We start from the raw sequence: 26,814 nt of genomic DNA, 5'->3' as shown, positions 1-26,814 counted from the left end.
ACTCCTGCCTTGCTACTTTCATCCTATTGAAGACACACAGACACACGTTTGTTTCATAAAAAATGACTCATCACTCATTTCAGTAAGAACACTAACTGCAGATCCTTTCGTTCTCTTCAGCAAAGGTTACATGATAATAAAAAAAGGTAAACGTTCCATACCCTGAAACAGGCCTCAGTTCTCACACATTTCCAGCAAGCCATGGTGATTTCAGACCCCTATGTGGAGCACAGCTATCCCAACGTCAGTGTGCAGTTTGTGAGAGTGTGTGGCTGGCTCGGTGACATGATTTACATTTACATTTATTCATTTAGCAGACGCTTTTATCCAAAGCGACTTCCAAGAGAGAGCTTTACAAAGTGCATAGGTCACTGATCATAACAACGAGATAGCCACAAAACATTGCGAGTAGCCAAAACATGAAGCACACATTGTGAACAACCAAAATAAGTGCCAAAGGGAAGAACCATAAGAGCATGTAGTTAAACAAGTTACAATTAAACAACATGAACTGCTATAAGTGCAAGTGTACCTGTGGAAAAAGCAAGCAACAATAATAAAAACAATATATCACAGCGAGTACAAAAATTTAAGTCAGTTACCACTAACCACAAGTGCAACAAGTCTCTAAGCAAGAGTCATTGTGATCCTTGAGGAAACTAACATCGGGTCAAGCGAACCATTCCTAAGTACCGTTGTACTCCCGGAACAAGTGCGTCTTGAGCCTTTTCTTGAAGGCTCAAGAATCCCCCCCTGGTCCCCCCCTGATCCCCCCCTGGTCCTCCCTCTGGTCCCCCCCTGGTCCCCCCCTGGTCCTCCCTCTGGTCGCAGGCTAGTGCCAAGTAGAGCCTCATCTGCAGAACTAGCACTGCGGATCCATCCTGGGATCACCCCGACACTCTGTTGGTTCCCCTGCCAGTCGCGCTGTTTTCCAACCGTAGAATGCAGGCCACACTGTGTCTGCAGAGGTTGTCTGTGGTGAAGGGAGGACTTGTAACGGCGGTATAATTACCGCCATCGTTCTTTTTCCTTTAGATTTAGTGTTGCTGTCAGATTCTCATCCAAAAGACATTCACAAACGATGTCAGACGTGTCTGAAAGTGTGGTTATGTGATTCAGCCAGACGACTTCAGCATGCTGTGCTTCAGAACGTGTGTAATACTAGCCGTGCAACGTTTTCTTAGGTGTATTTCATCTGGCAGGAGTTCTTTTTAACAAATGTGTGTTGGGATGGGAAAGGCTCTGGCTTGAGTACGTGCCAGCTTACACCCATCTGGTCTGTTGCTAGGTGAGAGCCATGTGGAGTTCTGCTGTCATCTAGCCAGAGGAAACATCGACCCAAAAGAACCGTCTACATATGAGTATGTGAAGTTTGTCGGAGATTTCAAGTTTCACAACAATGGTAAGTGTTGTGTTGTTGTCATGTACGGTGTCTTACTTATTGTGTTAATGTTGACCAATAGATTTTACTGGTGAAGTCATTTTCTATTTGTTTTTGTTCACAATCAAATCAACGACTGCGCGATACCAAGCTGATAGGATTGTTGTTGATAATACATTTTCTGAAAAACTCGCATTATCTGTTACGAAAACATACATAAGAGAGATACACCCAAACAAGTTGTTCATTTCCATAACTGCTTATCCGATTTGTGAATCGCTATTTAAATGTCAGGTTAATTGCTTGGACACGTATGAGGAAATGCCTCCCTTCTCCTCAGTCGGTCAGATATTTCCAGTTTTCAGCGCCAGGGACTTACAGTCATTTGAATAAGACCATAATGTCACAGTCTGGTCAGAGAGTTCAGCTGGAAGTGTTATTTCAGGTTCTGTGATACTACTGTCGACCCCATCCCTGAGTTAAAACAGAACAAAATTAAGTTACACAACTCCTGTTTCCACATCTTCTAACCCTAGAGGAAGGAACTGAGACTCAACAGTGTTAGTACGACACCTGGTCCCTTTTTAATGCCGTGTTCATGGCCCTATTGTGGGAGCATTGACTGGGTTGTGAGGGGATGTGCAGGAGGGTATTGAGAGTGATTGTTGTGTCTTCCTCAGTGCCTACATCCTCTTGTAATGGGTTTGAGCTTGCGTTACCGGCGTTACCACGAACCCTGCAGTCATCTCTGGAGGAGCAGGCCTGCCTTGTTGCCACTGTACGATTAGTCACTCCACAGTTTTTAAAGGTATGGCAATCTTTACTGACTTTTGTGCATGTAAACATTTTAATTTCTTAAATATTTTACATGTAAATGTAATTTTTTTATTGAAATAGCCATTTTATTTTACGTTTAAATATATATTTTATTTGTGTTTCTGCACGAACACTTTTCTCTGGACACTTATCGCTTTGCTTTTTTGTTTTGTTTGAAACAGGACTTATGTAACGTGGAGGATCCTTGTGATGAGTTCACCTCCAGGCACAGTCTGGAGTGGAAGTTCTTATTTTTAGATCACAGGTACAGGAACTGAAAAATAAGATGACAAGTTAAAACAGACCTGTTGTTCTATCAGCTGTTAGATCGAGCACAGCTTCTCCTGAGTGGAATGTCAAACCATAGAAGACAAAATGCAATCGTGTAACTGTGAATACACTAAAATATAGATAAATTGGCGAAGAGCTCAGAGCAGTGAAAGAAACAGTGTGTCCTGACCTCGCAGAGCTATAATTGGACTCTAACAACTCCTCGCCAAACTGCCCTGTGGTGGGTCTCAAGCATGGCTCTCTCCATAATGTGACCTGCATGCCGTTCTGAATACGGCTTATGGGGACCCAGGCTAAGTGGATTTAATACAACCATTGCTGGATGAAATGCATCGAGCCAAATGCATGTCATAATCATAGTTGTAATTATACCACAAGCAGCCCTTTCATGGCTGTGTTTAGAAATTTAGAAGGGATGAATAACTTGTTTTAATTGCGGAGCCGTACCCAAAGTTGTTAGGCGAATGTTTTAGTTACCTTTTTTTTTTTGTCTGAATGGAAATGGTATGACACTTCATTCAGCTGTCAGCTGGAACAATAGAGTTTATTACATCTTGTAAAATGTGTGTCAACTATTGACCGTGATCTATGTTTGTTTCAGCAGTGTGTTTATTGTAACTACTGATTTTGTTTTTACAGAGCGTCACCAATCATAGGCTACTTGCCCTTTGAGGTGCTTGGAACTTCTGGCTATGATTACTATCATGTGGATGACTTGGAGCTCATAGCTCAGTGTCATAAGCAATGTAAGTTACTCCCTACTTTCCACTCCCCTGACCCATCCTCTGTCCCCTCTCCCTCTCTCTTTCTGTCCCTCCCTCACCTTCTCTCTCTTGCCCTCACTTGCTCTTTGTCTCTCCCCCTCTCTCCCCTTTCTACCTCCCCCCCCCTCTCTCTCTCCCCCTCCGTACCACAGGATCCAGGCAGCCATTTCAGAAAAATAGGTCATCCCACTGTAGTTACATTTCTATTTCCACCAGGGTGCTTAAAACGTCTCCAGCTATGAGGCTGGCCCTCACTTCTTGTTTTTGGTCACTGAAAACATCTCGTACCACGTTTAGAAACTAGGCCAGCGTTATGTTTTTCATAGTTCTTGAACCTTCCCCTCCCTCCCTCTGTCCTGTTAGTGATGCAGTTTGGAAAGGGCAAATCCTGCTACTACCGTTTCCTGACCAAGGGCCAGCAGTGGATCTGGCTGCAGACACACTACTACATCACCTACCACCAGTGGAATTCCAAGCCTGAGTTCATAGTGTGCACGCATACGGTTGTGAGGTAAGCCTGCTCACTCCAGCCCTGGTGCTCCTTAATGCCCCTGAGGGTCAGAAGCCCCGGTGCTCCTGAGGAGCACCATCCACTCGTGTTATTTAAAACATGTATTTTGTTGCCCGGTGACCCTGTAGTTACGCTGAGGTGCGAGCGGAGAGGAGGAGGGAGTTTGGGCTGGAGGAGACATCGCCTCCGGAGATCGCTACCTCTATTAAGGTAGGAGGAGGAGAGGACCCTAGGAGGATGGGGAGGCACGGGGAAAATGTAACTGACGGAAAAGGAGGCAATACAAAAAATGTATAATTATATAAAAAATAATATATATATTTTGGAGGCAGTATTATTATGTCTGTACTGAGGCAGTATCATGTCTGTACTGAGGCAGTGTACTGAGGCAGTGTACTGAAGCAGTACCGAGGCAGTGTACTGAGGCAGTGTGGTGTCATCCCAGGGTCAGGAGGTGTATCTGGACGTCTGCCCAACCCTGGAGCCTCAGAGGGACAGGACCAGTGAAGCACGCTCAGTCTCCTCCCACAGCTCCAGGAAGTCCTCCCACACTGCCCTATCAGACTCTGCCTGTGAGTCCCAGCAACACCCCCTCATCGCCCTCCTCCACACCCACACCACACCCAGCCCTCCTGCACCCACAGCACCGATATAACTCAACCATGAACTCGTAGAATGTAAAGATTGTAAATATTATTCTCCTTCTTGTGTTCAGCCAACTCGTCGGTCAGGTACCCAGAGGGCTGCACACCATCCAGGCAGCCTGCGTCTGTCGGCACAGAGAATACCTCCACCAGAAGACTCCAACCCAGCAGTTCGAAGGTCAGTACACACTTTAACCATCCGTCTCCAGAAATCCCAAAACGCACGGAGCACCCTGAGCTTGACTGGGACGTCCCCCCCCCCCCTAAACTCCCCGATGTGTCTTTTGTTGTTCCTCTCCCTGTAGACGTTGGTTCAGAGACAAAACTCTTTTGATGTTCCCCAGCTGACCCTTCCTCTGTCTCCTGCCTGCAGTCAACACTCCGCAATGGTGGGTGTGTCCCCGTCCTGCCCTGGCTGCTTGTCCCCCTCTGCCCTCGCAGGCGTGGGGTTCAGTCTCCCAGTTCCTCTTGTGATCTGTGTCGTTTCCTTCCAGGTTTAGTTGTTGTTTACGAGAGCCCTCTGCTCCCATCTGAAATTAGATCCACCCTTTTGTTGATGTAAATACGTCGTAATATAACTGGTTCTAATTGGACTGTGATGCAAAAACGAAAGGGAGCATTAAATATTTCTTCGTGGAAAACAGACATTTTCATAGAATCATTACTAATAAAATCTGTTGTGCAAGCAGTTTTTTGCATGAGTGCTGATCTGGCTACAATCACGATGCCAGCTGTGGTCCATCAAACCTTGTGTTTAAGTGCATATGTGTGCACAGCTTAAGTGCCTCTCTCAGTTGTTGAATAATAACTGAAGTATAGTCCTATGGTGTCCTCCCCAGCTCAGTAGACAATGTGAAGCAGACCTGGTTCTGTGAAGCAGCTGTCTGTTGCTCACTGCCTGTACCAGGTGTTGTCACGTTGCTCGTCAGAGTCACTTTCTTCCCTGATCTTGCCCACGTTCAAACTCGAGACCTCTGACTTGCCAACGCGACATAAACACCACTTTAACCAGCTACGCCACTGGAAAGCTAACTTTTTGATGGCGTGGGTGGTATTTATTCAGAGGAGTGAGTTAACTAGGTCAACTGGGTTCCACTTGCAGCAGCAGCAGCCCCTCTGCCCTCTGCAGCCGCCCCAGCTAGGGGTGATGCACCAACTGAAGGAGCCCCAGCTAGGGGTGATGCACCAACTGAAGGAGCCCCAGCTAGGGGTGATGCACCAGCTGAAGGAGCCCCAGCTAGGGGTGATGCACCAGCTGAAGGAGCAGCTGGAGGAGAGGACTCGCGTGCTGCAGGCCGACATCAAGACTCAGCAACAGGAGCTTCACGACATCAAGGAGAAGCTGCAGCTGGCCAACCTGCAGGTAACCCCCCGGGCCCCCCCCCCTGCCCCCCCCCTCCCCCCCCCCACCCCCCCCTGGGCCCCCCCGGGAGAGACGCGGCACTGCATGTTGATAACGTAGATGTGTTGGTCTGCTCTCTCCACTCACTGTGTCTCTCTGTGTGATTGTGTGTAGATGTTGTTACAGCAGCCGATCCACACTGACTTTGGGCAGGTCCAACAGCCCCAGCAGCAGGGCCCAGGCAGGCCGACCCAGCAGAGCCAGACCCAGAGTCAGAGTCAGAGTCAGACACAGAACCAGAACCAGAACCAGAGCCAGTCTGGGGTCATCCGACAGGCCTCAGGTCACTCCAAAAAGCCCATCTGTGGAGGCCACAGTTCCTCACCGCAATCCCTGCTGAGAGAGCACAGCTCTCCATCCCCTCAGGTACCTCTCCTCCTCCTTTCCCCCTCTCCTTCTCCTCCCCCTCTCTCCTTCTCCTCCCCTCCTCCTCCCCATCACCAAACAGTTCATTTCTGAGGAACAGTAGCTCTGACATGCTGGTCTGTATGGAGCTTGACCGTGTGACGTGTGTGACTGCAGGTGCAGCAGAGGCAGGTGTCCAGGGGCCAAGTGCAGACTGTCACCCTGCCGGTCCAGACTCAAACCAGCCTGACCCTGCCCTTCTACAGCAACCCCATGATGTTCTCCCAGACCAACGCACGGCCACTGCAGGACACTAACCAAAGACACTCAGACAACGAGTTCAGCCAAGACGGACAGATACGGTGAGGAGCACCAGGAAACGCCTCCCGTCTTAGGGACACGTGGGGGGTGGGAGGTGTAGGGATGGGGGTGGGGGGTGGGAGGTGAGGGTGGGCGGTGTAGGGATGGGAGTGGGGGTTGGGAGGTGAGGGTGGGGGGTGTAGGGATGGGGGTGGGAGGTGGGGGTGTAGGGATGGGGGTGGGGGGTGGGGGGTGTAGGGATGGGGGTGGGGGGTGGGAGGTGAGGGTGGGGGGTGTAGGGATGGGGGTGGGGGGTGGGGGGTGGGAGGTGAGGGTGGGGGGTGTAGGGATGGGGGTGGGGGGTGGGGGGTGGGAGGTGAGGGTGGGGGGTGTAGGGATGGGGGTGGGGGGTGGGGGGTGGGAGGTGAGGGTGGGGGGTGTAGGGATGGGGGTGGGGTGGAGGGGGTACATTCTGTCTCCGTCTGAAGAGAATGAGGAAGTAGTCCACTAGGTATTTTGATCACACTGCAAGTTTGGTCAAATTTCATGGGCAGTGAAAAGAATTGAAATCAAACATGTTTTTCAACCAGGAAAAGGGCCTGAGTGACTTTGGTGTGTCCTCCTAGGATGAACACCTGACTTAAATGAAATCAAACCCGGAATTTAGAAATGGAGAAACATTACAAAGGTGGAGGAAACATTAGGCTGTGGACTCCATGGCCTGTGCTCTCTGTCGATATACCAAGACAAACCCATCTCACACACCTGTTCTTCTGTCTCTGGCAGGATGCTGCTGAACCAGCAGATGCAGACCCTGGTTCCTGACAGCAGTGTAAGCTCACAGGCGTCCCAGTGCAATTCAGGCATCCAACAAACCAAGTGAGTGTTATTCGCAATCGCACACAAACTTTTCATGTTGTTTCGTATTGCTAAAATGCCTCCTTGTCTCACCTAGACACACCTTGGAGCAGCAGATGATGACCCCCTCGTTCCCCATGCAGCAGCTCAACTGCAACGCTGTCCTTGTTCCCTCTCCTGTCTTCACCTCCCCCATCATGATCCCCCACAACGGCTTCATCACACACCAGGCCCAGCCTGCCTACCATGCCCAGCCTGCCTACCATGCCCAGGGCTCCCAGCACGCCCTGCAGCTGCAACAACCACAGCAGTTCTTTCAGGTACCCTGAACACCCTCCCCTAGATACACCCTCCCTTAGACAACGTTCTTGGTCAAAAACAGACCGTTCCTAGACTCCAACCACCGAAATACTGATTGAACACTTGAACTTCAGATCCTTGGTTTTGCTGCTGTACTTTTTACATATCCTGTGTCAGTTTGTATGAAAGTGTCTGCTAAGCGAAGGAAGTCTAAACGTAAAGGAATCACTCACCCTCCTGTGTCTTCCTGGTCCTAGATGCAGCCTCAGGGACTCTTACACAGCGGGGGCCCCCAGGCTTTCTTCCACACCACAAACGTCCAACAGCAAAGCACTGTGGGATACATCCAACAACAACAGCAGCAACAGCAACCACAACAACAACCGCGCCACCATTCCCAAAACCAGACTGGCAGCCTTTCAGACTTCCGGAACATGGTAACCCGGTAGCCCTACAGTCTCACAGAGAGAGAGCAGAGTTATCAGTGTCATGTTGCTGTTACAGATCCAGTAACACAAATTGAGGTATTAAAAGAGACTGAGAGGCATATATATGGCAAACAGATTCTGCCATGTTCTTTGCTGTAAGCCAAATTGGCTTTGTCTCCACAGCAAAAAAAAAACACAAAAAAATCTTTGAAGAGAAAGATAATATGCCTGTGGTGACCTTACTTTTGATAAGGAGCCATCTTTACAGACAAAGCAGTTTTTTTACGAGGACACGCCACACACTGAGGCTGCTTGGACTAGGGGCCTCTGGGAAATTGAGTTTTCTAAGACACCAGGCCTCAATGTACTGGGCCACAATCACTGCTGCACCACGGGCACCATCACTCGAATCAACAGGAAAACAGTACTTTTTTTTACCATAACCAGTTTTATTAATACAGTATATTTGTTGACCAGCAGAATGATTTATATTGGTAATGAACGGACTGACTGAATTGGTGTGTATGAACAAACTATTATAAGTAAACGAAACTATTTTCTCATGGAAATGACAATCAAACTGTCCACTTGTACTCACTGTAAATTCCCCTTATGCCCCAGATACAGCAGCACTGCCTGACTACCCTTCCATCTTACCCCACAATCATTTGCAGAGCTTTAGAGACTTTCAATTTTAAATGAAAAGTTGCTACTGTGAAAACAATGTTATCCTACAAAACCATTTTACACAGCTTTGCCCAATAACCAAAATAAATTTGTTTAAACATGTTTCAAATCCAATCAAAATCAAGACTTTTTGTAATGTAGTGGCTGGTAAAAGGGTTTGGGGATTATCTGAAATTGAAGACGGTCTATGGAGGAAGATGTTTTTGTTTGATGTCATGCAGTGTTGTGGTCAGATGCTTGCTGTTCCTACTCGTCAGTCACTCTAAGAATGGTGCTGTTATACTGGTTCAAAAGATGCTCAAATTAAGTTATGGACTCTCAGTATGTGCCCTTCACCCTTTAACTATGTGCAATGTCAATTTTGAAAATAAGAATGTTAATTTATACAGTTTTAATGATGTCTATAAATAACCTATATATACTGTGTACACAGTATATACATTAACGGTATTTATATACAAGATATAGAGAAATAGCTGTATAAGCCAATGTACTATGTGAATTAAATGGAAATATTTTTGTATGAATCTATCTTTAACATTCCTTCAACCATGAATATCAACAGTATCTTTCCTTGGGTTCATCTTGTACCAGTTAAAGACTTTATTAACGTGTCTAATCTCCACTAAAGACTCTGGTCTAACGAGGCTGGTCTGACACGTTGGGATTCTGACATTTGGAAAAAGGGGTCAGTTCTGTCTTGTGCTGGGCTCATGCTTGGTCAACTCAGTGTAACATATTTCAAAAGAATCTTAGATGTTAAATCTTTGAACAACACACGTGTTTGTTATATTCTTATTGCAGTAAAACACAACAATGACCTCTTTCAAGATCCCTCGTACAATTTTATTCTCATCATTGTATGTTTTCCAAATATTTTTTGATGTCAGCAAAATGGCAGTTAAGTTTGGCCCTCCATTACAATGTGTCATTTAGAAAAATGATTCTTTGTCCATGTCTCAATGTGCACAATGGATACATATGGTTATAACTGCCTTGTGAAGCTGGTTGAAGGAACATGTTTTTGTCTTTGAATAACAGAAACGTCAAATTCTCAGTTTGTTCTGTGCTCTCTTAGGTGGTCCTGTTTGATATAAAACATTACTTATGACAAACAAGAAGTCGACTTAATTGTCATCGAGGAGCAGATGTTGTTCTTTTTATTTTTGTTTTTTAAGTTTGAGATGCTGAGTCACTTTGTGTAGCTGTGTTTTGCTTCAGTTTATACAAATGTTTATTTGTAAACTCTGTTTTGGTTGTACTTGCTACACTAGCTACAGTTTACTTGCTACACTAGCTACAGTTTCTCTGATTCTGTTGAAATTGTCCCAAGGAGCTGATGATGCACTGTTTTAAACAGTTTTTTTGTTCTCATGGATTTCCCATCCTTTGCTTTTATTTCTGAAGATATCCTCGACTTCAGCATTTACTATATTTAAAGTTGACTGTGCATCCCGGGTGTAAGAGGGCCAGTCAGTGCATTCTATACAGAACTACCAGGGTCACGAATTTATAAAAATCTGATACACAACAGCCATTTCTGCTATTGCATTAAAGATAATGCATACTGTATTATAGAATGTACAAAGACGTTTAGATAATATAGTTGTTAATTTAATATGTAAAATATATTGAATATATTGTAACATATATTCATATATATGTATATATATATACATATATATATATATGTTACATGGTTTTAAAGTTAAACAAACAGAAGTATTTTGTAACAGATTATTGAAGTGTCTTATTGGGAAGGTGAAGCACAGTCAGTTATATAGTAAGGCTTGTTTTCTTTCTGTATATACCATCAAAATAAGCTTTAACATATTGTTGGTATTGTTTAAAAAATAAATTAATAAAACAAGTTTACATTCTGGAACAGCTTGGATATTAATTATATGATAGTGATATTTAATTATTTATAAATCAATATGGATGTGATATTTTAAAATAAATATTTCCAAAAATGATCAATGGATGTTGACTTTTTTTCATGCTGCGTATTCCTCTATTGCAATGTTGCAATACATTCTACTTTACGATTTATTTATTATGGTACCAAGATAGTGTTAATTAATAGATGCTGTTCCGTCCAAATCTTTGTCTACAATATTTTGATCTGTTATCAATAACTGAGTTACTCTTTCAGCTAATGGGATACGAACCTGCTTCTTTAATCTGGTTCACTTATTTCTTTACAAAATAAAAACGAGATTAGGACACTTGTATGATTTTACGGTTCTTGCAGAGCAGGTGGGCCATAGAGTATGGAAGCAAATCAGTGACAATGTTTCATTTCGTACTTAATACCCAATATTTAAATTTAAACACCACCGAATTTGTTGGTTTTGAATTCACAAATTGAAATCTTGAGCCGAAAACTTTACCAAGCTGAATTTTACCATTTGAATTTGAGCAGCCTGAATTTTGTTCTATTTGAATTTCTGAAACTTGAATTTTTTTTTTACATTTCGAATTTGAGCAACACCTGAATTTCCGAACCTTGAATTTTTGGATCTGGATTTTTTACATAAATTCATATTTCAATTATAAAGAGGTTAATTCAAAACCAACAAATTCGGTGGTATATTATTATAATATTAAGTCTTCAATGCCTTTTCAAATTTTCAAAACATTATGTCACTGATTTGCTTCCATAGACGTGTACTGAAGATGGTTGACAACGTTCTCTTGGCAGATGGCATCTAAAAACCTTTGCGATGTGACTTCCTGTCAGGAAGTTCCGGAGTTCAAATGTCGACCGCGTAAAAAACAGAAAAGTTAGTTTGTGTACACGTTAGCGAGCTGTCTAGTTTTGTTACGTGACTGGCTACTGAAAACAGTCATTTCTATTTAAATATATGTATTTGATTCCTGATACTCCAATCACAAACGCTACGCTTATCGTTTCTCACTGTGAGACAAGCTATGTAGCTAGCTACTAGTTGCTAACAATGTTAGCTAGCTAGCCATAGTAAAATGCGATGCCAGCTGTGCTGTTCCGAGAACTTGAAAGTTAACAGATATTTTCGGGAGTGGGGTCCAGTTGGCTTGCTCAATAAGTTAGCTCCCGGGTAGTAGGTAAAATAAGTTAGCTAAACGATAGACCGTCTAGTTATGTAGGCTAGCATTAGCAGCGAACATTTGGACTTTTAAAATGAGCGTTTGCAGTCATACTATTACTAACGCTAAGATCAACCATGGCATGTAGTGGGGTTTTAGAGCCACTGACTGAAGACACTCAGGTGTCTTTCTTACATTCGACGTTGGAACCGTTTTTTGCTGGTAAAACGCTGACACTAAAATGTCATGCCCCTGTGACTGTCATCTCACTCCAGAGACATTTGTCTGCGCAGCAAAATTCTGGATCTCAGCAGGCACCTGATAGTTACAACTTTGACATAATTGTAACAGACGGAGTCTACCAGGCGAAATGCCTCCTTGATCAAGGGTTAAATCATTTGGTCCACAAAAACGTCCTTCGGAGTGGAATCGATATCCATATAAACCACTGCTCTTTTATTCACAACGAGAAGAGACTGGGTCAAAGTTTTGTTTGCATCAACAGGATCGAATGTGGTTCACCGTTACGGGAGTCTGGTATTTTACTTGAGATAAACGACCTTGATTCTATCCCTATGCTGTCTAAGAACGGTTTGGGTGACATTTCACTGCAGAACGATGCACCCCTTCAAATTGGTCGCAAGCATTACCTGGCCCTGTGGAACAACGAGGATCCAGAGGGCGCCGTGTGGGTTCCAAATATCAATCCGCCAGATGTAGTCCTGGATGGTGAGAGGAGTTTCCTGCTTATGAGTGCGGATATCCATAAATCCATATCACGTGACAGTTATAATGTATATCTACGGTTCCTCGACAGTTTCCAAGATTCTGTTCCTCCGGGATCTGGAGTCGTCACTTGGAAACGCACCGCGACCCATCCCCATCATAGTGAGGATTATTCACAAGTCCAGGCTACGGTATTATGGGAAATTTGGACTCAAGATTGACTATCCATTCCAGGTGAACAAGTTAATTTCATCGACAGAACCAATGCTGTATTTTGCTGTAGTACAAAGTGTAGCCTGGCGCTTAACCCTGTCTCTAACTCTGACCCTAATGATGATTGTTTGCAGGCATACTTTGAGGTTGCTGACCAGAGTGGAACGATGTCCCTTGTCCTCTGGAACGAGCTGTGTCTTGAGTGGTACCAGAGATTAAACGTAGGAACTGTGCTCTACCTCCAGAACTACACCCTCAAGCCAGGCTATCCCAACAGGTCACGGCCTCACATCAACAACAGCACAATGAAATCCTTCCACTCCGTAGGTAGGAACAGTATCAGTAACTTTACTTTGATAATCATGGATTTCTGTTGTAATATGAGTACTTGAAAGTTTTTTTGCATGTCCATGTGTTACAGAAATCTGTCTGAATGCTCGTAATCCAACTGCCAGTGTAATTGTTGTCCCACCCAAAAGTGTGTCCTTTCAGTGGGGTCTGCCGGAGGTGGTCTATACCTTCACCCCCAGGTAGGCTACTTTGTTTGCAGGGATTTTCCCTGGTAAAATCTGTAATGTAGTCATCTCACAGTCCTCTGCCTATGTTTCTTACCTAAACCAAGTGCTAATTTACAAGGCAAAAATGAGCAACACATCAGGTCAAATGGTAGTGTTCTCTTTTGGCAGTAAGATGAATAGTTAGTTTGTATTCTCGGGGAGCTAAACACAGTTGGAGGGAGTGATCTTGTTATAAAATTTCATTTCTGCATCTTTGAGCTACACGGAAACAGTTTCTTCTTTATTCTGTACATCTCTTAGATCCGAGTTGGATAATTTGTCTGACAATTCTGCCTGTGATGTCATTGGCCTGGTAACTTTCGTTGGTCGAGCAGAGAGAGTGAAGCATTCTGGGACCACTGGTGAGAAGGCCTAGTGTCTCTGTGCAGCTGGAATTCATCAGCACTGATGAGCACTGTCACTGGAATGTCACTTTTCTGTTGTCGAGGCATTATTATTATTTTACCTTTAAGAGACATTAAACTGATTATCCATGTTTTTCAGGCCCAGAGAAATACTGGACTTACCGCTGGGTACATGCAGTCGATGGAACGTCAAACCTCCCTTTCATTTTGGAGATATTTGCTTCTTCGCAACCAGAAATGTTCAATGGAATATGTCCAAGTAAATCCACTTTACTGTCGACACATTTGTCACCAGCGGTTTTCTTTGTTTTATTCAACACCTGTTGTGATATGAACTTGATTGAACATCATGGGCTGGTAGTGTTTGTTGTATGCTTGGACTCTGCCTCCACTCATCCTGTCCTGCCTCTACTCTCCTTCCTCTCATCCTGCCCTGCCTCATCCTGCCCTGCCTCTCACAGTGAAGTACTTGGTTTGTACTCAGATGAGAATGTGCCGTGTGGAAGGCTCTCTTCCCTACCTCACCAGCAGCTGTGAGACACAGATCTTTATCACGGGTGGGTGCACATGTCTTGCTCTCTACATACCAGAAAAAAACCTGTTCTTTGCCAAGAAACTTGTGCAACGGGAAGTAAACTGTCAGTTTTTTTTGCGGGGGGTCCTTAGGGTTTCACAAAGGCCAGCCTTATGTGTGTGACCCCTGCGTCCGGCGCTTCATCCAGTGGACCAAGACACAGAGGGACAGCGACATTCTGAGAAGAGCTGTTGTGGGCGGCCATTATTGCTACCCTCCCGCCCCCCGCATCTTCACTCAGTCTGTCACAGACGGCTCTGGTGAGGAAGGTCTTTAGCAGTATGTCTTTAATGCATACAGTGTTCACTTATTTAAAAGTGGGGTTTGTGAAAATCTGTTTGTGTTTCTCAGCTGAAGTACCTCTGGTAGCTGCTGATGAGCTGAAGAGAGAGTTGGAGTCACTTCAGTATCGGGAGCACAAAAGACTGGCAATTCAAGGCCGGATCATGTCTGTGCAGTACCGTAACCTGCCAGCGGAGGCACTGACAGACCAGGGACAGGTGAGCATTCAGCCCACACAACATCAAAAGTGTACCTTTTAAGATATGGATGTCACCATGTCTCATGCTCTGTACTGCAGACAGTCCAGTGTGTTGGTGTGAGTGAGGCAGCTGCAGCAGAGCCAGAAACACAGATGAACAGGGAAACACTGCCCTCTGGTGGCAATAACTGGAACATCGGGCAGAAAAGAAAACTACCCAGGAGGCAAGTCCTCCAGTCAGTCTGATCCATATTTATGTTTTTGTTCTGCATATTTGATATCTTGATTATGTTATTTTACCTGTCTTAGAGATGTGAGGAGATTCTACACCACTCGTTCACGGACGATGGCAGGAAGGTAAAACTGAGTTTGACTGAAAGTTTTTACCATCATTTTCTCAGAGGCATTGGGAACAGTTTTCCCCTCTGCTTTAACGTTTTGGAATCAGATTTTGCAAAACCTACTAATGATGATCTTGAACGTGACTAGTTAGCCAGTAGCTCAGATAGCTTGTGATGAGCTCTAAACTGTAAATATGTTCATAGTGAAACTGGACATGGTTCTGCAGTGGATGAGCCCATGGATCAGGAGGGAAGTGAGGAGGAAGAGGAGGAGGAGGAGGAAGAGGAGGGTCCTGTAGAGGGTGGCACTGACCCCACCAGTCATACGGTCTCAACTGGTAACGGCGGCAACCTTCCAGTAATAATAAACATGTTGTCGTCGACACACACCATCATTACAAGCATGTCAAAGTCCCCGCTCTCTCTCCAGAGGGGGACGTGCCTTCATGGGAGAGCGCTTCCTGGTCATCGCTGAAGAGAGAAGTGGCTGTGCACCTGCACCCTGCTGGACTGGATGCTGACCACTTCAGTCACAAGTTCAGAGTTCCCGACCAGCAGCTCCTCTTGCAGCTGATCAACCTCCACCCTGCCCGATGGACACGGGAGCAGACCTCAGACCCCCGAACCCCGCTGAGCCACCACGGATACTACCACCTCACCATACTAGGTAAGGATTGTTTTATTTTTTATCATCAGCAACTCTTCTCGCTTACAGGTGAATCAGGAGCTTGTGACCCTCCCGGTAACTGTGTTTCTGCGGTGTTGTGCAGGTATAAACCAGCAGGTTGCCGTGGACGCAGTCTTCCTCCCTGTGATGTCTTCGGAGGATCCCAGGGCTGTGGGTTTACCTCAGGATCCCCATGACAACAGGTTGTTGTCCTGTCTGAGCGCGGGCTGCCTCTGCCCGCTTGGCGACCCCCAGAGCCTGAGCGAGACCCCAACGCCTGACCCAGGTAGCCATGACGACAGGGATGCAGGGTAGCCATGACGACAGGGATGCAGGGCAGTCACAACCCCCGGGGAAGCGGTTGCCAGGCACTGTTATTCAGCTGTGGCGCAAGAGCCAGTTGATGGATGGTCATGGGGATGGGAGGGTGGGAGCCTCTGGAACGGGGTTTGGGGTTTTGATCTCCAGAGTTGGGACTAAAGGTTAAAGTTAAGGCGTCTACTAGAGATGCACTTCATTGAACCAACAAATTACATAAAATATTTGTTGTCTTTGTGTTCTTACAGAGGAGATTTTAGCTACTGCAGAGGAGCTAAGCGAGGCCCCTGTTGTGTGTGTCCTGGACCTCTGCCATCTAGGAGAAGACAGGATTGAAGTTGTCATCAACAAGGTGTATAGGATGACGGATGTGGCTTTGATTTAGGAAGTGGTGTTCAGATGACAAATGATCACCTGTGTGTATATGCAAAATACAGAATTTTTAGTATTTTTTTAAGGCTCATTTTACAACAAATAAAAGTTGTATTTTTAAGGAATATTCCTAAATTAAATGGTAGGAGATTGTCTTTTTTTCTACTGGTTCTCTAGGATGGAAACTACCTAAACTCTTGCTCTACTACTTGTGATACATGAACAAATCTACAAATGAACTGTGTGAAGGGGAAAACAAAAGTTGGCTTTTGTTTTCTGATACTGAAATGAAGGTGGGTGTTCTAGGAGTAAAATAACATTTACATAACTGGTTTTACACCCTTATAACTCTGCCTCAAACATACTGAGGTACCTGTATGCACATGACTTTTCAAGCTTACTCATGCAAACGTGGTAAATACATATACGGGCCAATGAGCAAGTTTCACAGAGATAAAAGTGGTGTGACGTGGGCTTGGTTAAAGTTACAGGGAGGTGGTGTCAGTTTCTCCCCTGAGGCACTTCCCTCTTCTTAACCAGGAAGATGAGGATTGTCTGAGCCACAGCAACCACACAGAGCTCTTCAGAAAGGAGGACAAAATGAATCCCCACCGACGCTTCCTCCCAGCTCTCCTCTGTCTTGCGGCTGCTCAACATGCAGCGGAGAGTATGTCATTTTGGACGACCACGATCACGATCTTCTACTGGGACTCGAGTGCAAATCGAACCGTCCTGCAGAGTTGCTCAGACTGTGGGTTGTTTGGGCTCCAGTCGCCCGTCACCTCGGTGATGGGAAAGCTGACTGTGCCGGAGTTCCACCCCCAGGCCTGTGACCCCCACACCAGCTTTAACCGCACGTCCAGGCCCTGGATTGCCCTGATCGAGAGGGGGAACTGCACCTTCTCAGAGAAGATCAGGGCTGCTTCTGCTGAAGGGGCTTCTGGGGTGGTGATTTATAACCTCCCGGGCACGGGCGATGAGATGACCCCTATGGTACACCACGGTAAGTTGTGGCTTTTTCCAGTCTTTAGATGATCATCTTGTTTCCACTCTCTCTCTCTTGGAGGAGACATACTGGATAATCTGGATGGAAAGCTTATTTTGTTCATATTTCCATGTAATGCAAATAATAATTAAAGGCGATAATAAAATAATAGGCGCGAATAAAAGGCGCGTCGGTACCTTTTCTCAAAGTAGGCGGACTGAGATTGCCCCCAAGCTTTCCAGTCAATGTGTTTATACACGTTTCTGTTACTGTGATCCACCCATATAATCCCTGGACCGATTAATTCTTAGTTTAAGTTTAACACGTCATCCCTTTGATATTAAATGAAACCTTGACGCGTGAGGAAACGGCATGGAATATAACATCGTTCAAATTAATCGAGCATTTTGGTCGTTGTGTTTCACATTCAGACAGCATTCATTTGGATAATGTAAAGCAGTAGGTAGACCTGCGTTTTATGTTTTTAGTATCAAGCAGATTGTGCTATTAATGATGTACGTCTCCTTTAAGAAGTAGGTGGGCGTGTACTATACAATTTGACCCCATTGAAAAGAGGTGTGTCGCTGGACTGGTTCACCTGTCAACACTGAGCAGCACTTCAGTTCAACGTGAATTGTACAAAAGGCATCAACTGTCGTTTTCCAGAATTGTTTTGCTTCCCTTATACGTCGAGAAGCGATATCAAACTGTGGTAACCCGGATTATGGAACGGTTAGCAAAACGGTATTTTTTTTCATGGCTGTTTGTGGCTTCAAGTATCCAGGTATCGAGTTTACATTTTGCGCAGGCGATTTACATATGCACAGCTTACCTTAATGTCTCTTTTGTTGATGTTGAAAGCAACGAAACTGTTTGGCGGCATGAAGAAAGCGGGCTTTATGGACTAGATTCTCCCAAAATGACAGTGACGGGGGAAGTCTATGTACCTCGTCCGATGTACGGCTGCCAGTCTGATGATGCATTTTATGATGTACCAAATGAGTCAAAGGGATGGATCGCGTTAATTCAGCGCGGTCATGGATGCAGTTTTTCCGAGAAGATCAATGTCGCGGCCAGCGAGGGGGCAATTGCAGTCGTGATTTTTAACGATCTTGGTACAGATAGAGTAATCCAAATGTCACACCCAGGTATGTAGTTTATTATTCTCGGAAAGTCACTGTTGCAGCAGACCTGACATTTGCCTAGGTCGTTGCGTAAATGCAGCGTAGGTTACTTTGCCCCTCTACCACAGTGAGGGAGACATTGTCTCAAATTATGTTACGACTGAAAGTGTAGTCCTCTATCAGATGTCCTCTGCCAAAACTGCCGGAACGTTGTCACTGTTAATAATACATGTTCTCTGGTTAGTTTTAAATCATTTTGAGATCTCATTAAGGGCTGCTTTCCCTGTCTGTCTGTTTCAGTTGGTTTTTAAGACACAAATCTAACAGAAGTTAGTTGATTAGATTACCAACTGACAATATTGTAATGGGTTTATTCAACAAAATGGTAATGGCTTGTGTGAACACGATCAAACCAATGACTTGAAAAATGCTAAATGCATAATGATCTTTTTTAGAAAACTGTATCAAACATTACACTGTGTATTTGTCCTCACCAATGGCAGTATTCCTTAACAACAATAACATTTCATTTCTGTACTTGTTCACAGGGACTGGAGACATGGTCTCCATCATGATCGGTCACATCAGGGGCCTGGACATCGTTAACCTGGTGAAGAAGGGTTACCCCGTCACCATGACGATCGAGGTGGGCAAACAGCACGGGCCCTGGATGAGTCACTACTCTGTGTTCTTCGTGTCCATCTCCTTCTTCGTGGTGACTGCTGCCACAGTGGGATACTTCATCTTCTACTCAGCACGTCGCCTCAACAGTGTCCGCCAGCAGAACAACAAACAGGTAAAACCACACCACGCTAAACGATTAGGAACAGGAATTATTCTGTTTCTTTTTTTCTTTTTGTGAAGGAACTGTATTTGGGTATAATACAGTCCTGTATGTCCTTTACTTTAGGTGGGGTGTAAGGAAGTGGGGGGAGGGGAAAAGGGGAAAACGACAACTGTTTACTCTTAAGATAGGGAGTCAGGTGGCTGAGCGGAGAATCGGGCTAGTAATCAGAAGGTCGCCGGTTCGATTCCCGGCTGTGCCTAATGACGTTGAGTCCTTGGGCAAGGCACTTCACCCTACTTGCCTCGGGGGAATGTCCCTGTACTTACTGTAAGTCACTCTGGATAACAGCGTCTGCTAAATGTAAATGTAAGATGATACTTGTCAAACCAGTCTAACTCCTTCCCGTACCAAATAATTCGTTTGGGACATTGAGAGCGCTTGACAAAGGCTTGACCTTCATTGGTTGAGATTCTTCAAAGTTACATTATCCATGAAACCTGATACAGAACTTTGTTGCCAAGTAGCTTTGGCAAACTCGGAACTCCAGTGACAATTGTTCTTCTGAACAAAAGTCAAAGAATGCTGTGCAATATCTCTGTCTGTGGAACAGTGAGTTGACCTATCACCTATCACCAGAAACAGAAACTTCTCTTCCCCTCAGACTACAGCATTAAACATGTGTTTACGTGTCCAGATTCATGTGTGTTATGGTAGGTGTGTTTGAATGGAATCATTTGAAACCTTCTCACTAGTTCATATGGTGTGTTATTGCAGAGCAGGCTGGGTGATGCTAACGACACAGAAACAACCTCTCTGCCTGTGTACTTCACAGTATATTACTTGGTGACGTCACTTAATAATTTGTTGGGGGAAATTATATTTTATTCAGGTAGCAGATGTTTTTAATCCATGACAACATACCAATTGTGCCTATGGACAGTACAGCAGGAAATCAAGGCTCAGAACTGCATAGTTTGAACAGTATTTTGGTGGTCAGTGAGGGTTCTGTGTTTACTAGGGACGATGTGCAGTACCATTGTTTTGTATTATTAATCTGTCCATTAAGGACACAATGTGGTACAGTACAGTACTGGCCTGTTGTTCTAGTTAGCGTGAGTAATGTTGCGAGTTCTTTAAATGGCGGACAGACGACCTGACAGGTGGAAGGGTTCTTGTCACTGGGACAGTGTTTTCCACAGTATGCATTCCAAATGTTTGTCCACTAAACGGTTTTAAGTCAACTTGATGTGTTTATTCTAGAAGTGTCTGAATAGGATCTTAAGGTTGGTAAACACTGTCAAGCAGACACACACTTCATCATAAAGGGTTTGGCTGTACGGTTAAATAATGTTAGTTACAGTCAGGTCCATAAATATTTGGACATTGACACAATTTTCATCATTTTGGCTCTGTATACCACCACAATGGATTTGAAATGAAACAATCAAGATGTGCTTTAAGTGCAGACTTTCAGCTTTAATTTCAGGGTATTTACATCCAAATCAGGTGAACGGTGTAGGAATTACAACACATTTGATATGTGCCCCCCCCCCTTTTTAAGGGACCAAAAATAATTGGACAAACTAACATAATCATAAATCTAATTGTCACTTTTAATACTTGGTTGCAAATCCTTTGCAGTCAATGACAGCCTGAAGTCTGGAACCCATAGACATCACCAGACGCTGGGTTTCGTCCCTGGTGATGCTCTGCCAGGCCTCTACTGCAACTGTCTTCAGTTCCTGCTTGTTCTTGGGGCATTTTCCCTTCAGTTTTGTCTTTAGCAAGTGAAATGCATGCTCAATTGGATTTAGGTCAGGTGATTGACTTGGCCATTGCAGAACATTCCACTTCTTTGCCTTAAAAAACTCTTTGGTTGCTTTCGCAGTATGCTTCTGGTCATTGTCCATCTGCACTGTGAAGCGCCGTCCTATGAGTTCTGAAGCATTTGGCTGAATCTGAGCAGATAATATTGCCCGAAACACTTCAGAATTCATCCTACTGCTTTTGTCAGCAGTCACATAATCGATAAATACAAGGGAACCAGTTCCATTGGCAGCCATACATGCCCACGCCATAACACTACCTCCACCATGCTTCACTGATGAGGTGGTATGCTTTGGATCATGAGCAGTTCCTTCCCTTCTCCATACTCTTCTCTTCCCATCATTCTGGTACAAGTTGATCTTGGTCTCATCTGTCCATAGGATGTTGTTCCAGATCTGTACTTGCTCTTTTAGATGTTTTTTGGCAAACTCTAATCTGGTCTTCCTGTTTTTGAGACTCACCAATGGTTTACATCTTGTGGTGAACCCTCTGTATTTACTCTGGTGAAGTCTTCTCTTAATTGTTGACTTTGACACAGATACGCCTACCTCCTGGAGAGTGTTCTTGATCTGGCCAACTTTTGTGAACGGGTTTTTCTTCACCAGGGAAATAATTCTTCTGTCATCCACCACAGTTGTTTTCCGTGGTCTTCCGGGTATTTTGGTGTTGCTGAGCTCACCAGTGCGTTCTTTTTTTAAAGAATGTACCAAACAGTTGATTTGGCCACACCTAATGTTTTTTCTATCTCTGATAGGTTTGTTTTGATTTTTCAGCCTAACGATGGCTTGCTTCACTGATGGTGACAGCTCTTTGGACTTCATATTGAGAGTTGACAGCAACAGATTCCAAACACAAATACCATACTTGAAATGAACTCTAGACCTTTTATCTGCTCCTTGTCAATGAAATAACAAACTCCCTTTATGAGGGAATAACATACACCTGGCCATGGAACAGCTGAGCAGCCAATTGTCCAATTACTTTTGGTCCCTTAAAAAGGGGGGGGCCGCATATCAAATGTGTTGTAATTCCTACACCGTTCACCTGATTTGGATGTAAATACCCTGAAATTAAAGCTGAAAGTCTGCACTTAAAGCACATCTTGATTGTTTCATTTCAAATCCATTGTGGTGGTATACAGAGCCAAAATGATGAAAATTGTGTCAATGTCCAAATATTTATGGACCTGACTGTATGTAGTATTATCATTTTCAAAGATTAAAGCAAGCCTCTTTGTTAAACCTTTGAATCTTTTGCTGTGGTACCAGAATTTCCTCTTCAGCTGATTGTATCTCTGGTATGTTACGCAAGACTAATCCACTGTCACATGGAGAGATCTACACTTGCTGTCATTTGTTGCTGCGTGAGAGGTAACCTTGAGCATAAGAGTGAGTGTTCTCTGTAAACATGTGTACAGAATACTATTCTCCTAACTTCAGACCTCTTCACTGTATGTTTAGGTATGGGGGCTAGCTCACTGCACAAGCAGACACACAACAGCTCTCAGGCAGGCAGACTTGTGTTTCTGAGTGGGCAGCTGGACAGTGCGAGCAGCACTAAGTGCGCCCACAGCAGGTCGACATTGAGCTCAGGGTTACAGGGCACCATTGTTCAGCCTGTAATCTTATGCAAAACTCCACATATCTGCTCCTCCTGTCAGATAGCATGATGACTGTATTCTCCTGCCAGTATGAATCTCCCACCGTACCTAAACAGACCTACAAATGTGTATCTGGATGTGAACCCTTTCAGGACATGGGGAAAGCTTTTGTTCAAGCCAGCAAGTCGATTAAACGTTGGTTTATCTTTCTAGTATATAGGCGTGTTGTGTTTGACTGTTTCCTGTTCTCAGAAAGCATTATCCTTCTTTCATTCTTCATTTTCATATAATTATTTTCAGAGAATCACCAATGTAAATGTTATCTACCTGTGAGGCCTCTTTGTGTGTACCCTTAACACGTTATGTGACTTGTCTTCCTGTGTGCCTTTGTGCATGTTATTTAGCACTGTTGCCATGGGGAGAGTTGTACTAGGAAATCCAGGGCATCACCTGTGTGTGTCACCTGACCCAAACCAGTGTTGTCCCTAGGTTTACAGCTTTTGTAGAGACAGAAATGACATGCCGCCGTGTAAATAAGATACATAACATAAGGCCATTTAGTTTGTTTAATAAAAGCAAGCTTTAGACCTGTTTTTATAGGAAAGGTAACCTTAAATCACATCTTTTGTGATTTGGCGCTATATTAAAAATAATTTTAAAAAAAAATTAATAAATAAATAAAATTAAAATAAAAAAATGTATTTGGGGGGCGGGGCGCCCCCCTAATATAATGGTAGGGGAAACACTGCAAACACAATGTTTATATTCCAAATTGTAGTTTTGTAGCTTCTGTGTGGAATCTCCAAGGATCAAGTTCCATACCAAAGGCCCCGATGTAAATCTTCTGTTTTGACATCCTGTAAGCTGATGCAACGTTTCCAATGTATACCCTCAGAGGGCAGGCTTAATGACAAACAGTAGGGTGTCGTTAATGAAGGCTGTCCCGGTTTGCAAGTGTCCATGTGGGGAATACTAGTCTCTAACATGACATCAGTGCACGAGATTTTCCTGCTCCCTGTGATGTAAAGACATGAGGTCATTGAAGGTGTTTTGTTTTACGAAAGGTCTTCATCCATGCCTTCTCATGTTGTGTGTTCTGCCCTGAAGCTGGTGTGCTGGGGAGGTTTGATGTTGCTCATGCTGGAGAGGAGAAGCGGGTGGCTCGGTTGTGTCTGATCTTCCTCTCTCTCTCCTCCCAAACAGAAACATCTCAAGGCTGAAGCCAAAAAGGCCATTGGTCAACTTCAGGTGCGGACCCTAAAACAGGGAGATGAGGTAAATAAAAACAAGCCTAACCTGTCACTTGTTTGACTAGACGTGTCTCCTATGTGTGTCCACCTTGCTTGGCCTCCTTCCTGTATGGTTGTAGCTCAGATAATCCAGTCTGATTTTTGGGGTTGGAGTATTTTCTAAATCCAATTTCCAAAATCTGTCCAGATACCCTTTAAACTGCTTACGGAATACATTCAAAGAGGGTTTTAGTACAGGATGGCCCTTTTTGAATCAGTTTGAAAGATAACATATTTTGGGGCTTCATGGTGGCTCACCGGTTAAGGACACGTAGTAAACTTTAAAAAAACAAATATTCTTGTGATCCTGTTTTCGATGAGAAAATGCATGACTCTGCCTAGCAATGATTGCCACAAGAATACATTGTCAGTTGGCTTCATTTGTTTCTCCTATAGGAGACCGGGCCAGACGCTGACACCTGCGCTGTGTGCATCGACGCTTACAAACCTGGAGATGTGCTGTCCATTCTCACATGCAAGTATGCAGTGTTCAGACCAGTACAACAACTTGTTCCCCTTTTTAAACGTCAGTTACACTTCCTCATACCGGCCTGACGCTGATCTTGTTTGGGTTTCTGTCTCCTGTCAGTCACTTGTTTCATAAGAGCTGTATCGAGCCCTGGCTGCTGGAGCACAGGACGTGTCCCATGTGTAAATGTGACATCCTGAAGACTCTCGGGGTGGCGGTAGGTGCTCACAGCACTTCCAGTATATTGCACAGCACCCATATCCACACGATTGTTGATATGTTTGGCTAGAGGACCTCAGATGGATGCGTCTACAGGCGAGTGAAGCAGTGACTCACCTCTGTGTGCTTATCATCAGCACCCTGACGACGACGAGTCCAGCCGCCAGACGTCCGTCCCTCCAGACTTCCAGTCCTTCCCCAGCGTCCCCGAGGACGCCCAGAGCGACACAGCGTCCTCGGGGTACGCCTCCGTCCAGGGTGGGGAGGACCACAGCAGCCCGCCTCAGAGAACCCCCATATTTGAAGGTAAGGCTCGTCTCTCGTAGTCTGGCCTGGCCTGTTTCCTTATTGCGGAGATCGAACCGTGAGGCTTTTTGCTTACGGCCCCTGCCTGCCGTAGAGGTTGTTGGGAGTGCCTAAGCATAGATGTCATTCAGCATGTGCAGGTCTAAAGATTCTTTCCTTCACATGAACTTGATAATATGTACTGAAGCCGTAGCAGCACATCATTTGTCAGTCCAGTTCAAAATCTTGTGGTTCGATATTCCTATTACTACTTTGTCAATACTCTTTCTGTAAATGTAAGGCCTCAGAATGACATCTGCCTCAAAGCTAAATCATATTTTGTCTGTTACAACATGTAATAGTTTCAGGAAACCTAATTGCCTGGGCATGGCTCTTTATTTTTATTTTGGAAGTTATTCCGGGCCAGCCTGATCCTGGTTCGGTCCACATAGAGATCCAGCCCCAATACGACAACCTGGCATTTGAGGGCGACCTCCAAAACCAACGGGCTCCCAGGATATGAACAGCATGCTTAGCACTGCACTGGAGCCTGGCTAATGGGACTCGCGCCACAGTCAATTACATTCAAAGATGTTGTTCCTACTGGTTGTGAAACGAGCAGAACCTGTAAAGTGAGTTTGAGGTTGTTCTAGGAAAAGAGAATGTAGCCTATGCATATCATTGGAATCGATGCAATCTATTTAGACGCAATAATAATGTCTGAACTGGTACTATCTCACAGGTTTTAATGATAATTGTACATGTCGTTTTCATTTTTGTGTTTGTTTACTGTGTACGAAAAGTCATTAGGTCACCTAATGTTTTTGATTTCTGTGCACTAATAGAACACCCACAGGGTATAGGACAGGACTGATCTGTTTTTAAGAGACTTAATGCAGTAATATATCAGCAGAAATGATGCCTTCTATGATCGTATTTGCGATCTTTCAATCAATATGAGATTTTATGATATTGTATAAGTACATTTGGTAGAAGTGTGCGCTGCATGGCAAGCTGAGCACATGCTGCGTGCACAGTTTTACCTCAGTATATCTCCTAATTATGGTTTCTACGTCTCTTATCACATAGGGTGTCGGTGACTGTGGACAGTAACTTTTTTTTTTTTCTCGTAAGGAACAACAAAAATATTCCAAATGTAAATGTTCTTGTTGTCTTCAAATTCTATTTCACTTCATGCCATGTCTACAGTGCTTTTTTCCTTCTATGGACTAAGAGATGCAAGTTAGAAGTTGGACTTTCACTTAGGAAAGACTCAGATTTTGAAGTATGCAAGTTAACATATCCTTTTGCCACTACACCTTGTAACATTTTCTAGGTATTTTTGGTTGCCTCGTGCAAATGATTGAACTGAATAGTTTTGTTTAGAACACATCGTGCATGCACTTTAAAATGAATACTATTTTTAAACTTTTTTTAAAATATAGTGCGCAGCCTTTCCAATGTAAAGATTTATAAAATATTTCGATTAAATGGGGGACAAAAGGTATTCTTTATTTTTTCTCTTTTGACAGTAATGTAGGGGAATTGATGTATGAAAGAAGTTGAAATGTTGTAAATAAATTTGTTTTATCAAAACAATTGTTTTGTCATGGATAATTATTTACAGTGTTCAGAGTGGATTTTCAGATGTTTTTGGTTTACTACACTTGCGGAGATGCTAAACATGTAGGCTACTATCTTATCTTATCTTACTTAATGGGAGAATGAATTGCGCCAGTGCAAACTAAGGATTAAATCACTGGAGCAAGGATGGTACACCATACGCGTATGATCAGGGTCAAATAATGTTATCATTTAT

At 44.2% G+C, this 26,814-nt stretch overlaps 3 protein-coding genes across 7 annotated transcripts in view; all 3 read left to right on the top strand.

Annotated features, from left to right (window-relative positions):
- npas2 (neuronal PAS domain protein 2) overlaps positions 1–10,694 on the top strand; it is a 28,399-nt gene extending 17,705 nt beyond the window's left edge. For 2 of the 4 annotated variants that reach the window (XM_062486320.1, XM_062486321.1), the window contains exons 8-22: positions 1,289–1,402; positions 2,062–2,189; positions 2,380–2,462; positions 3,128–3,234; positions 3,616–3,763; positions 3,892–3,973; positions 4,209–4,335; positions 4,479–4,585; positions 4,713–4,802; positions 5,513–5,770; positions 5,924–6,175; positions 6,332–6,516; positions 7,241–7,333; positions 7,410–7,632; positions 7,870–10,694. In XM_062486320.1, coding sequence (XP_062342304.1) covers positions 1,289–1,402; positions 2,062–2,189; positions 2,380–2,462; positions 3,128–3,234; positions 3,616–3,763; positions 3,892–3,973; positions 4,209–4,335; positions 4,479–4,585; positions 4,713–4,802; positions 5,513–5,770; positions 5,924–6,175; positions 6,332–6,516; positions 7,241–7,333; positions 7,410–7,632; positions 7,870–8,061 — 2,189 coding nt within the window. In that variant the 3' untranslated portion in view covers positions 8,062–10,694. Of the gene's footprint in view, positions 1–1,288; positions 1,403–2,061; positions 2,190–2,379; positions 2,463–3,127; positions 3,235–3,615; positions 3,764–3,891; positions 3,974–4,208; positions 4,336–4,478; positions 4,586–4,712; positions 4,803–5,509; positions 5,771–5,923; positions 6,176–6,331; positions 6,517–7,240; positions 7,334–7,409; positions 7,633–7,869 lie in introns of all 4 variants that reach the window. The other 2 variants (XM_062486322.1, XM_062486323.1) reach the window with 2 other exon arrangements.
- A 764-nt stretch (positions 10,695–11,458) lies between these two features.
- Positions 11,459–16,555, top strand: radx (RPA1 related single stranded DNA binding protein). Its single transcript, XM_062486324.1, has 15 exons — positions 11,459–12,525; positions 12,614–12,756; positions 12,870–13,062; positions 13,157–13,265; positions 13,554–13,654; positions 13,797–13,916; positions 14,119–14,214; positions 14,324–14,491; positions 14,583–14,731; positions 14,812–14,936; positions 15,022–15,069; positions 15,258–15,391; positions 15,484–15,720; positions 15,824–16,006; positions 16,287–16,555. The coding sequence occupies exons 1-15, from the start codon at positions 11,934–11,936 to the stop codon at positions 16,421–16,423; spliced, it is 2,535 nt and encodes an 844-aa protein (XP_062342308.1). The 5' UTR covers positions 11,459–11,933; the 3' UTR covers positions 16,424–16,555.
- Positions 16,556–16,956: 401 nt separating this feature from the next.
- On the top strand, positions 16,957–26,594 carry rnf128a (ring finger protein 128a). Of its 2 annotated transcripts, none has more exons than XM_062486328.1 (7): positions 16,957–17,413; positions 19,068–19,315; positions 23,937–24,008; positions 24,419–24,501; positions 24,612–24,708; positions 24,848–25,016; positions 25,409–26,594. In XM_062486328.1, exons 1-7 carry the CDS (start codon positions 17,011–17,013, stop codon positions 25,516–25,518), a joined length of 1,182 nt encoding a protein of 393 aa, XP_062342312.1. In that variant the 5' UTR covers positions 16,957–17,010; the 3' UTR covers positions 25,519–26,594. The 2 variants fall into 2 exon arrangements, with proteins under 2 accessions (XP_062342312.1, XP_062342311.1); XM_062486327.1 differs by lacking the exon at positions 16,957–17,413 and adding an exon at positions 17,980–18,543.
- The last annotated feature ends 220 nt before the right edge of the window (positions 26,595–26,814 follow it).

This window comes from Osmerus eperlanus, chromosome 19, assembly GCF_963692335.1.
Source record: "Osmerus eperlanus chromosome 19, fOsmEpe2.1, whole genome shotgun sequence".
Lineage (NCBI taxonomy): Eukaryota > Metazoa > Chordata > Actinopteri > Osmeriformes > Osmeridae > Osmerus > Osmerus eperlanus.
This window is presented reverse-complemented; position numbering and strand designations above follow the sequence as displayed.

Excerpts from the sequence above, each read along its gene's own strand:
- rnf128a (XM_062486327.1), top strand. The coding sequence starts at position 18,120 with ATGGAACGGTTAGCAAAACGGTATTTTTTTTCATGGCTGTTTGTGGCT. Across the intron at positions 19,316-23,936 it reads GCCAGCAGAACAACAAACAG|AAACATCTCAAGGCTGAAGC; the intron begins GTAAAACCACAC and ends CCTCCCAAACAG. Across the intron at positions 24,502-24,611 it reads CTGTCCATTCTCACATGCAA|TCACTTGTTTCATAAGAGCT; the intron begins GTATGCAGTGTT and ends GTCTCCTGTCAG.
- radx (XM_062486324.1), top strand. The coding sequence starts at position 11,934 with ATGGCATGTAGTGGGGTTTTAGAGCCACTGACTGAAGACACTCAGGTG. Across the intron at positions 12,757-12,869 it reads AGATTGACTATCCATTCCAG|GCATACTTTGAGGTTGCTGA; the intron begins GTGAACAAGTTA and ends GATTGTTTGCAG. Across the intron at positions 13,655-13,796 it reads GAAGCATTCTGGGACCACTG|GCCCAGAGAAATACTGGACT; the intron begins GTGAGAAGGCCT and ends CATGTTTTTCAG.